The sequence below is a fragment of the Canis lupus genome, chromosome 33 (genome assembly GCF_048164855.1).
Source record: "Canis lupus baileyi chromosome 33, mCanLup2.hap1, whole genome shotgun sequence".
In the NCBI taxonomy this organism is placed as follows: Eukaryota; Metazoa; Chordata; class Mammalia; order Carnivora; family Canidae; genus Canis; species Canis lupus.
The window spans coordinates 4243997-4257820 of NC_132870.1; the positions used below are offsets into that span (position 1 = coordinate 4243997).

Below are 13824 nucleotides of genomic sequence, written 5' to 3' on the forward strand. Positions count from 1 at the left end.
AGAGTAAAATGGTTTTGAAATGGGAACAAATTAGTAATAACTAACCCAACTTTATTAATTTTTAAAAGCAAAAAGGAGGCACCTGGGTGACTCAGTCAGTTAAGCATGGCCTAAGTCATGATCCCAAGGTCCTGAGATCCAGCCCCACTTCTGGCTCCCTGCTCAGCCAGGAGTCTGCTTCTCCTTCTGCTTCTGACCCTCCCCCAGCTGTGCTCTCTCTCAAATAAAGAAAATCTTTAAAAAAAGAAAAAGAAAACAAGAAATTTCTCATAACCCTTTGAAATAAGAGTTAATTTTTACTCCAATCATATAATGATAAACAAGTGAATGTCTACTGGTATTCTTAAAAACAATTTCCTGCAAAGCTTGAAAAGTAAATCATTTTTAATTTTATACCTCAAAGTTATGCCGGTTTCAAATTTCTCAAGTGTTAAAGGTTGCAATTTGATTCAGTCCAGAATTAATGGAAAATATAAAGCTTATGTGAAGTAATTTTTAAAAAGGACTTAAGAGATTAAAAATGGATATTATAAAAATCCTAGTGTTTTGTTTTATTTAGAAATAAAAATAAAAGATAATTAGCAAAAAAAAAATTTATTTCTCCTTAAAGTATATATTTATATAATGTATTAATATAAATTCATTTTGAAGAATAAGGAAGCAATAAAAGTTTCCTACTTAAACCAATTTCCTTAACTGAGTTATGAAGCTTTCCTTAAAGGAAATTTATAAATGAGGGTCTGGTAGACATGTAGGCACCATCATAATGTACTTTGTTAAAATAATAAATTGTCTACAAAAATAATGCATGTTTCCCCCTTGGACTGGGTCCTTGGAGCTCTAAATTGAAAACCTAATATATGTTGAATTATATAGATTTTTATAAATTATTAGAAGTTATAAAGTGATGTACTTAAATATATTTAATCCTCTGTAATTAAAATTATGAAAAACTATATAGTACTTGAAACAGTTAAAAAAAAAAAAGTCAAGTTTTATCTATGCCAACATTTCTGCTCCCAGTTAGATGATTTAACTGATATCCTCAAGATGGTCTACAGATATGCTGTATACTAAGGCTAAGAAAATAATGTGTTTAGGCCTGGACAAACAATATTAACTGTTGATATTTTAAAGTATTGTTTTAGTGTGCCAAAACTCACTGATGATGAAAAAAAAGTTTATTTCTAAAACCAGCACACTAATCTGAGAAGAAGGTATCTACACTACTATAATAATTTTTGTCTCTTGAGTGTCAAAAGCTTGTTGGTCAATTTTAACCAAGAAATCTAACCAAGAAAATCTAAACTTAGAAGTTAACACATAAAATATGTACGAGGCCACTACACACAAATTATGCTGGCTTGGGGGGTTAAAAATCCAATTTAGTCTCCATATTCTATTTATACTTTCCTTGAAAACGTAAGTCTTTTGGGTAATTTAAATGATTGCCTTTCATATATTCTGTATTTCACTTTAGGGAACTGAACTGAGTCAATACTTTTGCCAGTGAACATCCATAATTAAGAAATGGTTTCCTTTAACCTAAGAAATAGTATCAAAAAAGTACTCTATTTCATGAAATTATGATTCTCCACTGAAACAGGCATTAGTTGATAACATACACACTGACAAAATAAGTTCTTCAGGTATATACACAGATATTTATAGCAACACACACATATTACCCAAACTCAGTGGGACTACAGAAATAATGGCATGCTTCTGTGTTATTCTAGTAAAAATTTATCTTTCAAATATATATAAACCAAAGTGAATTACTTCTACTCATTTAAGCAGGATATTTCAGGTAGTTCAAGGGTGCCCCAAAATATAAAGATAAGAGATAATCAGAATGAACAATACTAGTGATAACACAAAGGGTAGAAAAATCTGATGATAGTCTTTCCCAGTTATGTCACATGATAATTAGTTTAAAGGGCCATATAAAATTTCATATCTTACAAAAATAAAAGGTAAGCAATCACTGGAGCTTTTTTAAAATCTTGATTTTTTTTTCTCCATTCTTTCATTTAAGAATTCAAAACAGAAAAGGTCTGAAAATAACAGGGGCATTTTGTGTACCCTAGGACTGAATGACTCAGGCTAAAATAAAAGGTTTTCTCATAGCTTTTAAAACTTATGGCAAAGTCCAGACACAAAATATTAAGACAGAACCTAAAAACAAAGTGTAAGAATGTAGTCATTAGCAGCCTAATTCCCAGCACTGAAAGCATTTAAAATATCAAATCATTTGAGTGAAGGTTTCAAAACACCCACAAGTGGTTCACATTTTGCAAATGTGATGGAGAATTTAAAGGCAGTGTAGCACAAAATCTCTGTCAGGGCAATGGGATTCAGTGGGAAGATAAAGTGGTTTAACAGCACTGAGCACTGGGTGATTTGCAAGCATGATGGACTTCACAGTGACCCTCTGGAGGGTTAGGATCAGTGAAGAAGCCGCCAGTGAAGACAGTGAGGCCAGTTATGTTTTGAGTATGAGAATTCAGATGAAGGACGGGCAGAAAAGTGAACACAGGCTAAAATTAGAAATCTAAGAAGGAGGTGCAGCCTTAATCATTTGACACTGAGGTTATCAGGTATCTCTGGAGCCTTTTTTTTTTTTTTTTGAAGGTTTTATTTTTATGTATTGGATAGAGAGAGCACAAGCAGGAGGATCAGCAGGCAGAGCCTGGATATGGGTCTTGATCCCAGAACCTTGGGAGGGTAACCTGAGCTGAAGGCAGACGCTTGACTGACTGAACCACCCAGGTGCCCTCTCTCTGGAGCCTTTTAAATGAACCTGTGCTATCTTTGTTCTCAGATATTCTCCCCCATAGACTTTTTTTTTTTTTAATCAGAGGACTGACATTGGATTCTGTCAAAATGGACTTCCATTTTTTAAAGCAGCTACTATCAATCATTTCCAAAAAAGTGACAATTATATCTGCACAATTAATAAAAGTCCCCTCAACCTAATAAATTTAGCTTAATTGGAAACTCACGATGCACTTCTGTTGCTTATTTCACCACCGACTGATGAAAACTTGGCCACCATCTAGCATCTGTTGCCCTCTCTCGCTCAAAGGATACCTTTGAGTTTAGCACCTTTGCTTCATCTCCCAGTAACCTTGCAGGTGCTCCCCTTCAAAGGGAGGGAGCCTACATTTTATTAATAATAACAGTTTAGCATACCACAGAATACTATGTTACCACACCCTGGAGCTTTATTTGTCAGACCAGTATCCAAAAGGATTCTAATTATGCTCTAGGAGTGCCTGCACAGTTAGGAGCTTCTGCAGTCTTCCCACTGAAAAGTATATACATTCTTGAATTTTTTTTTTTCTAGCTGAACCTAGGTGAAGGGGTGGGAAAACACCTTAGAAAGTGTTTTCTTGAACATGCAATTCTGGCTTTTCACTTAAAATCTTATTTTTAATATCCAACTCCAAGGCATAAGGCCTTTATACATAGGAAACTAAAGCTAATGGGATGTCCTAAATTTTACTTTCCTAAAAATCTCCATCCGCCTGAAAATAATCGAATTTCCTTTCACCTCCGTGTAGTAAGCAGCCTCGTGGTCCAAGTATAAAAACAAACAGTGGAGGCCCTTCGTGGGCGCCTCTCTCAGCAGAATTCTTCTATTGCAGCGTGTACACTCCTGTGCGCTTCCTGGTGAGCGAGGGGCTGCGGTCTGAAGGTCAACGTAACCTCCACTAGGGCCAAGCAGCTCCTCGGCGATTTAATCGGTTCGAGGAACAGCTCCAGAACTAGTGCTTCGCTTTCTTCTTTCTTTGCCTTTTTTGCTTCTCCAACTCTCACTTTTCAAACAGGGGGGGAAAAAAAGGTGCACGCGTGGTAATGCATGATTTATGAATTACCTTGTTATTGCAAACACAAAACACTGCTTTGAAAACCAAACAAACTCCTGCCGCGGACTCCGGCGTGTTTGATGGAGGCCCTTCAAAGGAGCCCACGGCCTACTGGAGGTTGTTTACGCGGAGGCTTCAATGCGTACCTGCGGTCCCCCGTCACTCCCGGGAAACTGGGCGGCAGATGTTGCAGCGCTAAGCTGTCTCTGAAGTGGCTTTCCGTCCCCGTCTCCCCACCGCCGCGGAGTCAAACTGCATTAGATCTCTTTATTTGCGCCTAAGGCAAGTTTGGGAGCGCAGCTGTGTCCACCCCCACTCCCACCTTTGGTGTGTGAGGCCTGCAGGCAGCGAGCGAGAGCCCAAAACGGTCCTGCCGCTCTCAGCCACCTCCGCCCACCGGCCGGCAGCTCCTCGCCTGCACCCGTCGGGGCTCGAGGAGCTGCGGCCGCCACCAAAGCCGCGCCCGGTGTGTGCGCCGCGTCCGCGGAGCCGGGGATGGAGCGCCCGGGGGAGCGGGAGCATCCAGGGGAGCGGGAGCCCGGGGGAGCGGGAGCATCCAGGGCAGCGGGAGCACCCAGGGCAGCGGGAGCATCTAGGGGAGCGGGAGCCCAGGGCAGCGGGAGCCCAGGGCAGCGGGAGCATCCAGGGCCGCGGGAGCATCCAGGGCCGCGGGAGCATCTAGGACAGCGGGAGCATCTAGGACAGCGGGAGCATCTAGGACAGCGGGAGCCCAGGGGAGCGGGGGCATCCAGGGGAGCGGGAGCCCAGGGGAGCGGGAGCATCCAGGGCAGCGGGAGCACCCAGGGCAGCGGGAGCATCTAGGGGAGCGGGAGCCCAGGGCAGCGGGAGCCCAGGGTAGCGGGAGCATCCAGGGCCGCGGGAGCATCCAGGGCAGCGGGAGCATCTAGGACAGCGGGAGCCCAGGGGAGCGGGAGCATCCAGGGGAGCGGGAGCATCCAGGGGAGCGGAAGCATCCAGGGGAGCGGAAGCCCAGGGGAGCGGGAGCATCCAGGGCCGCGGGAGCATCCAGGGCAGCGGGAGCATCCAGGGCAGCGGGAGCGCCCAGGGGAGCGGGAGCCCAGGGCACCGGGAGCATCCCGGGGAGCGGGAGCATCCCGGGGAGCGGGAGCATCCAGGGGAGCCCAGGGGAGCGGGAGCCCGGGACGGAGCCAGAGCCTCCGCGGGCCGCTTTGATACTTTATGCCTGAACTTCAATTACTGGATCAAGGACTTCAATTCAGCGGTGAATTCTGCTGCCAATGAGCCCGGTGCGGCCTCTGAGCCATAAAAGGAGAGCATTTGGCTGGAAATTCGGCGTGACGGGACTTGCAGACTAAGCGCGCTAGACTCCCGGTCTAGCTCCACGTACGCTGATTTGTTTATTGAACTAAACTCTCAAGAGGCACAATCTGCAGTAAACAATCCATAAATAAATGACAAGATCGTTTTCCAAGGTAGAAAACGTGCCGTTGACTAGGCATTGGTTCTGTTATCTTGGAACCCATTAGCCACAACCGGAAAACAAGTGTTTTATTGTCTCCCAGAGCGCACTGTTTTGCCTTTCTTTCTAGGAAAGAGAATGTGACTCCTTTATAATTCACAAATGAGAAAACATTGCTGCTTATTTCCTGAAAATATCAAACATTTCCGACGACTAGAAAATTCTTCCAGAAGCCTTTCCTTAATTTCTACAATGTAGGATTGCTTTATACTACACACGCCTTGCACGCCATCACACAAATACTTCTAAGAAGTAATCCAAAGTAAACACGCACAAGGTTTTACGAGCACAGGAAAATAAAATTATTTGCAAAACCTTTCACCAGTTTATACGTTGATAAGAAATTTTCTTTTAAAAAGATTGTCCTTGAATAGCCAGTAACATTTTCCCAACGCATTATTTGATTTTGCATATCTGCAAAGACAAACGTTTTCCGGGGTAATCAATGAATCTAATCTAAGCGAATACAATACTATTTACCAATTTCCTAATATTTAATGGAAAAATAGATTTGTGAAATAAAAGTGATAGTTTGGAAGGACAACAATTATCCTATATACTATCTACAGGTATACACACTTATACACCTATACACACACATATATGAAACCCTTCACGAGTAGTCTGAGTCGTCTAACTTAGCTTAATTAATTGCTTTCAGGGGAGTAAGGTTGAAGACAGGATTTTACCCTTCCCAGTGCTATGGTATCCAATCACAGATGAATATGGGTATCTAAAACTATCCAAAAAAATTCCAAGCCCAGTTTTCTCATTCAATGATTCCACTCTGGCTTACCTGGAGTATTGAACACAAAGAATAGCCAGGAAAGTGGAAGACACCACACTTGGATATCTCAATCCCCTAAATTTAAAATTTTGTCTACTCCATGTAATCCTAGAAGACAAACCACATCTACATACACTGAATTGGTGAAAAGCATACAGTTCAGTCCATTGAATTTTGAGGGCTTAACTAGCCACAGTAAGTAGGAGGTAATGGGGAACCATGGTCTTCTTCTCATGCATAAATAAAGCATTATCTAAGCAAATCATTCCATTTTAATATCATACACCAAATGTACATCAAAGTTAACAGTGCAAAATACCCTGATTCTCTTTCTACGTTTGGGTCCTCATTTTCTCACCACGTAAGTCACTTTCTCAAATGAAAGATATTGTAAAGTATCTTGTATCTCTTTTATCTTGTAAAGTCTTTTAAAGTCGATCAGATTCTGTGTTTTATGATTGGTGCAGATTTTTGCGAGACACAAATATCACAGAGTTACACGGTTGGCTTTGTCAACAATATTTACTGTGCTCATGAGGATAAGAATAGAGCCCTTGAAATGGTAAACTGAGATTGTACCATTGGGTGAGTTTCTAGCTTTACCATACTAAATGTCAATTAGCTGGATTGTCAGCCTATGGGGAAAGCTTTCACGGAGTGCCACACTGAAGCTTTCACAGTGGGTTTGAAATAAGTAACAAAAACTTGCAGGTGACAAAACGTTGGAAGCAATAAAGGTATATTCAAGAATAAGTATTATGAAAAAGACTAAATCATACTGTGTCAGATACACATACAATCATAATATGTATTTGATAGAGCATATATAGGTATACGGTAGAGAAACTGGAGACTTAGTCATACACAGTAAAGAGCTACTATCTTTTATCTACATCTTTGAAATACAAATCTTTGAAAACTCTAACTTTTGTGCTGAGTTTATCACCGAAATTCATTTGCAAGCCAAACCTGACTTGAACTTGAGATTATTAATAGTCTATGTCTACTTGCAGTAACTAATATTTATCACAAAAATGTCTAAATAATGTAACCCAAGGTGCTGTTTCACATAAATATATGATATATGGACTATATCAGTTTCCTAAAATCTGAAAAATTCTGAATTTTCTAACTTAAGAGTTAGAATAAAATCCTTTGGGCCTATAACATACAAAAATGTGTCCAAATTACCAGAACAAAGGAAATCTTTGTTTAGAATCTAACAAAGTGCTTGGCATATGTTAGACACTAGTTAAAAGAATATATCCAGTATGGGCAAGAGTGCTAGAACTGCTATCTGCTTTTGCCAGCTAATACATCTTTAGTGCTAGCACAATCCTCCACACATTTAAAGGTGAAAATTATTGAACAAATGAACTAATGTCTAATCTGGGGGAGAGAAAATTAGGGTGATACACAAAAACACTTTGAAAATACAAACAGTGAAAGCCTAGCTCAAAAAGAGTAAATAGAGTTGCTGTATGGCGTCCCAGAAGCAGAACTCCAGATTATGTGTGATTTAAACAGAGGCACAAATTCCAATAAACCTAAGAACTTTCCATTAACCACAGTGGTCTGGTAATGAAAGAGGCTGGTTATCTCTGCCTATGGTCCAAGCAAAGGTTAAAAGGTCTGTGGAGAATTCTCAAACTGGATTTCCTAAATGGTTGAATTCAGATATTTTCAAAGTGACCTTCATTTCATAGAAGTAAAATTTTAAAGATTTACATGTTTTTGTATGTGAAGCACCATGCTAAAATATATAACACTAAGCATAACTTAGTTTGGCACTATAGAATAAATACTAATTTCATCAATCATTTCATACTTAAAAAAAAATAGTCTGTCAAACCTGAATGAACTGAAAATCCTCTGAGGTTGAGGTAAATAAAGTTCACTCACTTCAGAATTGGTGATCACGATCATGATCATGTTGACACACAATGAAACGGTTCTATTATTACTACTAATAGTGATGTGTCTGAACTATAGTGATGAAAATGTTTTCAATTTTTTTACATTGATATTATAGAAAATAGTGCTAATATATTAAAGAAATTATAATGCTAGAGTAATTCTAGCCAAATTTCCATAAACAAAAAAAAAAAACTCAAATAAGCTTCCTTGGTAGGGAAAATGTATACACATATATGTGTGTATGTATGTATTTTTACAATGTGAGTATGTTCTAGAAATCACAGATTTCTATATTGCTTTACAGTCCCTTATCCACAGGTGATACGTTCCACGACCCCCAGTAGATTGCGTGAAACCACAGATAGTACCAAATCATAAAAATCCTGTGTTTTTCCCTATACATACATACCAAAGATAATGTTTAATTTATAAATTAAATGCTGTGAGAGAGATTAGCAAAAATGCCTAATAATAAAATAGAAAAATTGTAGTGATATACTGTAATAAAAATTATGTAAATGTGGTTCTCCTCTCAAAATAACTTATCATACTATACCCACACTTCTTGTGATGACATGAGATGATAAAATGTCTGTGAAATGAGAGAAAGTGAGATGAACAATGTAGGCATTGCAATGTGGTGTTAGGCTACGACCGACCTTCTGACCATATGTGGGAAGGATATTACCTGCTTCTGCGCCATGGTTGACTACAGATACCTGAAACTGTGGATAAGGCAGGACTACCAAAAGACACTTTCATCTATTTAAGAAATTAGTTTGCATTAACTGGTGAAGGCATAGAAATATATATTTATACCTGAAGAAATGGAGGCTCTGCATGTTCCCTGGGGCTTGCTGATAGTAAATGGTAGAGAAAGACTCCAACTACAGATCCTCAGTCTGTCCTTCCCACCTGATAAAACCTCAGAATGTAATGTTGTCCAAGTCAAAGGCTGAAGTAATGAGTGTACATATTAAAGTATGTGTACACAGATCATGTTTTTTCCATATTACTTGAGAATGGACTTGTGTTAAACCATAGCTGTAAGATGTATTCTAACAACAGGTAATAATTTATTAAGTGCCCTATGTAATAGGAACTTGCACAAGACAATAATTCCTTCCCCAAGTGTAATGAGGGCTTTAAATTCTCTTTGATTATTATTTCACTTCCTTCAACATACTGATCCATGCACTGCTCTTTCCCAACATATCCCCACATACAAACCTCATCTCCTTCCTGAGGCCGCATCAAGGAAACACGGTCGTACTGCCGCCGCAACAGAGCCCAGAGTGCATCAAGACGACCCTAAACGGAAACATGCTTTGTAAATCTCTAAGGAACAGATTCCACCTCTACTTATTTAATAAAGAGTTAAAATGAAGACAGTAGTTTTGTTCTCTAATCTCATTTCTTTCCTAAATTAAACAAATAAATAAATAACAAAAGCAGAGGTTCTTGCTGAGAAATAGTCATTAGAATGGATAATGAATGCCTGCTGCTTGATGGACCTGGGTCCTCATGCACACAGCTGGGAGCTGGGGGTAAGCTAAAGAAGTGAGAGTTTCTCTTGTTACAGGTTCTCAGTTAAATCACACAAAATTGGGGTGCCCGGGTGACTCAGCGGTTGAGCGGCTGCCTTTGCCTCAGGTCCTGAAACTGGGGTCCTGGGGTCAAGTCCTGCATCAGGCTCCCAAGAGGAAGCCTGCTTCTCCCTTTGCCTATGTCTCTACCTCTCTCTATATACCTCTCATGAATAAATAAATAAATAAATAAATAAATAAATAAATAAAATCTTTAAAAATAAATACATAAAAAATAAATAAATAAAGCACACAAAATTTACACAATTACCTTAATTGGTGTGTACCACTTTGTCTGAGGAGGCTGGTATGTGGGTTTGGGCCGAGGTGGTCTAGGCCTGACAGGTTCCTCAACTTCTTCAGGAATCTTTACCACAGCATTTTTGGCTTTCTCTAGTCTTGCACCTTCCTCAGTAGATCCTTTATCACCCCAACGAACCTTTAAAACAAAGGGAAAATACTTGTATCCGACATCCAGGGTCCTAGAAGAACAAATTGAGGAGATGGTCCTTTGGTTCACCATCTTGAAGTAAAGAGAGGAGTCATATACTAACTATAAATTCCTCCTTTCCTGAGATTTAGTTAGGTACATTCCCCTTCTAGCTAAGTATGTACCCCTACGTACTGATGGCAGTGAGGGAATAGATGGTGATGGTGACAATTACTATGTGCCAACTGCACTTAATCCATACAAAAAAAAAAAAATGCAATGAGATAGATAATATAGGTATCCAGTTTTTTTTTCCTTCCAGATGAGGAAACCAAGGCATGGAAAGATGAAGTAATGTGTCCAAAGCCACACAGCTAGCAAGTGACAGGGCAGGGATTTGAACCTTAAATAAGTTAGTAAGTTTCAAATAGGATTACAAATGTATTTTTACATGTATTTTACCAATGTATTTTACACAAAGGAGTAAATTGTTCCTCCCCAATTTATTTCATTAAGTTTGCCTAAGTCAAAAAGTATGACTTAAACATTTAGCCTTTGGAAGTAAAAGAGTTATATATGATTCTTCCTTACTTTTGTAAAACTCGACTTTGTAAAGTAGCTTTCAGTCTTTAGTTCTGATGTATATCGGAGAATGGTTATTCGATTATCAATTTTCCATTGAGGAAGGCAAATCTGAAAAGGCTCCACTTTGAAAAGAAAACTTCAGGGACACCAGAGAATCCCACAAATTTTAGGGTATATCCTTCTCTGAAAACTCTAGACACTGAAAAATCATAGGGTCAAATTACTGTTTTCTTTATTCTTCAATGAACAGGAGTTAAGAGCTAAATGTGATCTCTTTATGGGCATGGGGATAGGATGTGACCACTGGAGAAAGACTTTGTCCAGCCAGGAATGTGGAGAAGTCCTACAAAAACCACAGACGACATGAACAAAGATGACAAAGATAAGGCAAGTGAAGCTCTGCAAAGAAATACGAAGGCCTGTGCAGGACACACTGACTCACCAGAATTAAGTGATTTCCACAAAGGAAAAAAAAATTAAATACTCTGTAAAGCATTTTAATGACCTGAGTTAGTGAGTAGGTGTATGATTACTTTTCATGGAAAGAACTATTCATGGCTTTTTGATAAGGCTTCCTTAGATGTTTTTACCTTTTTTACTACAATTTTAGAATAGGCTTTCCACTTCAAGTGGACCCTGTTGAGTCATTAAAATGTATCTGTATCCTTCAGTGTGATCAGCGGTACTAGAATGTTCTTTATAAGGTTGTTAAAATTGTTTTAAACACCATTAAACCTTTAGAGCTAGTAGTTGGCTTTCTTTCCAGAGAAATGACCTTCTTGTTCCAATCACAGTGTCTTCATCTAGATAAATGAAAACTTCTGAAATCTTTAGATATAGCTAAACTGAGCTCAAAAACTCTAAAACCAGGATATATATCCTGGCAGTTGTGAAGTCTCGATTTTGAGGGAAAACAACAACAATAACAACAAAAAGTTCAGTAAACAAGCAAATGTCGTAACTCAGAAAAATAATTCAGAATAAAAATATAAGTAGATAAGTGTTCAGAAATGGTGGATTTAATATACACACCTCCCCAGCCTACCCTTCATAGTTGATATCATAGAGATAATGGTAATCGTATTCATCCTCCAAGAATCACTGGCACCATTCTCAGATAAAGAACACAAAGTAACCAAACTGGAGTTTTGACTCAGTGTATTTCTAGAGACTCACCCCTTAAAGAACTGTACTCTGAAATAGAGTTGCTAAGGTCTAAAGGAAATTCATTAATTAATTCCTCAGAGTTAGATTCATGAAGTAGCTGTTCCATCATCATTATCACCATCATCACAAACAACACAACAAAGAATTCTCACTCAATCCCAAAGTATAAATTACGAAATGATTTATAGATTTTTCCTAAAACTCTCAGAAGCAATTACAGGCATACCTCAGAGATACTGCAAGTTTGGTTCCAAACCACCACAATAAAGCAAATAGCATAATAAATTACTCAAATGAATGTTTTGGTTTCCCAGTGCATATAAATGTTATGTTTGCAGTATGCTGTAGTCTAGTAAGTGTGCAACAGTGTCAGGTCTAAAAAAGACAATGTACATACCTTATTTAAAAAAACACTTTATGGCTAAAAAATTCTAAGTGTCATCTGAGCTTTTAGTAAATGGTAGTCACTGATCACAGATCATCATAGCAAATACAATAACAATGAGTAAGTTTGAAATATTACAAGAATTACCAAGACATGACACAAAGACACGAAGTAAGCAAATGCTGTTGGAAAAATGATGCTGATAGACTTTGCTGCTCAGTGCAGGGTTGCCAGAAACCTTCAATTTGTAAAACAAAAACAAAACAAAAACAAAAACCACAGTATGTGAAGTGCAATAAAGCAGAGTGCAATAAAACAAGGTTTGTCTATAAATATACATACAAGTATACATATGTTTTAATATTTTAGTTTAACCACATTGCAATAGTCAAAAAGGATTAAAAAAAAAAAAAGAAAAAAAACAAGAATAGGTGCACCTGGGTGGCTCAGTGGCTCAGGTCATGATTTTACGGTCCTGGGATCGAGTCCCACATTGGGCTCACTGCCGGGGAAGTCCCACATTTCCCCCTCTGCCTTTGTCTCTGCCTCTCTGTGTCTCTCAGGAATAAATAAATAAAATATTTTAAGAAAAAAAAACCAAGAATAAACTGCTAAAGAGAGCTTTAGCAGAATTAATATACCTGTCTTTTTTACAATGGAAAAAAAAAATAAGTGCAAACTTGATAGCTAAACTCTTCCAAGTCTACTTGGCTTCCATAATAAACAATAAAATTCCATAATTTCCAGAGTATATTTAGATGACTCGGAGGTTGTATCATAAAGGAGCAATTTCAGAATTGAGAAAAGAAACAAAAACAGTTTCACACTGAATTGGCAGAAACACACATTTGAAGTCATTAGGTATTGCGGATCAGTTGTGCTAACAGCTGTTATTAACATCAGCTCCGTTCCAGCTTTCTCCAAATTGCCATTACCGTAGCATTTAAATATTTAATTTAAAGGAGGAGTAAGAAAAAAAAATCTACGTAAAATCCCTATCCTCGCTTAAAATAACATCAGTTACGAAGATTTATTCTGTAATTCAGATGTGCACATAATTTCTATGATTCCATTTATTTTTCCCAGTTAAAGGCACTTTTTTAAGGGAAATACTTTCTAGGTTTAAATAAGTATGTTTTTAAAACAGATGATGTTTTCTATTTTCCCTAAGTTTAAATAAGATCAGACTTGAGAGAACTTAATGATGCTTAATTCTCAATTCAATTTTATGATCTCGATTGTCTTTTTATGTATTGTTTCCCCTTCGTAATGTTCACATTTACTTTCTCATTTTTTTCTCATTCCCATTCCACCATGTTGACCCAATACCATATGCAATGTAGCTAAAATGGTCCAAAGATAAAATGTACCCTAGTTTATTAAAAGTGGGTGAGTCCTTTTCACAGATTTTCTTAAACTGAAAAGGACAGGCAATGTATTTCACATATTAAGAATTAGTCTTGAAACTTGAAATGTGAGTTATTCAAGAAGGTGCACAAGCCCTTTGGCTTTCTTGACCATAAACCAATGTTATTCCTCTAGAAACTCATGGGTATGCTTTTTTTTTTCTTTGGAAAGAGATCTCAATCTTCAA

General features: G+C 38.3%; 1 protein-coding gene across 4 annotated transcripts in view; it reads right to left on the reverse strand.

Annotated features, from left to right (window-relative positions):
- The window catches only part of ANTXR2 (ANTXR cell adhesion molecule 2), a 156780-nt gene that overhangs the window by 48431 nt on the left and 94525 nt on the right, over nt 1-13824 (reverse strand). For all 4 annotated transcript variants that reach the window (XM_072810653.1, XM_072810654.1, XM_072810656.1 and 1 more), the window contains exons 15-16: nt 9935-10102; nt 9308-9388 (exon numbers count right to left, since the gene is read on the reverse strand). In XM_072810653.1, coding sequence (XP_072666754.1) covers nt 9308-9388; nt 9935-10102 — 249 coding nt within the window. The remainder of the gene's footprint in view (nt 1-9307; nt 9389-9934; nt 10103-13824) is intronic.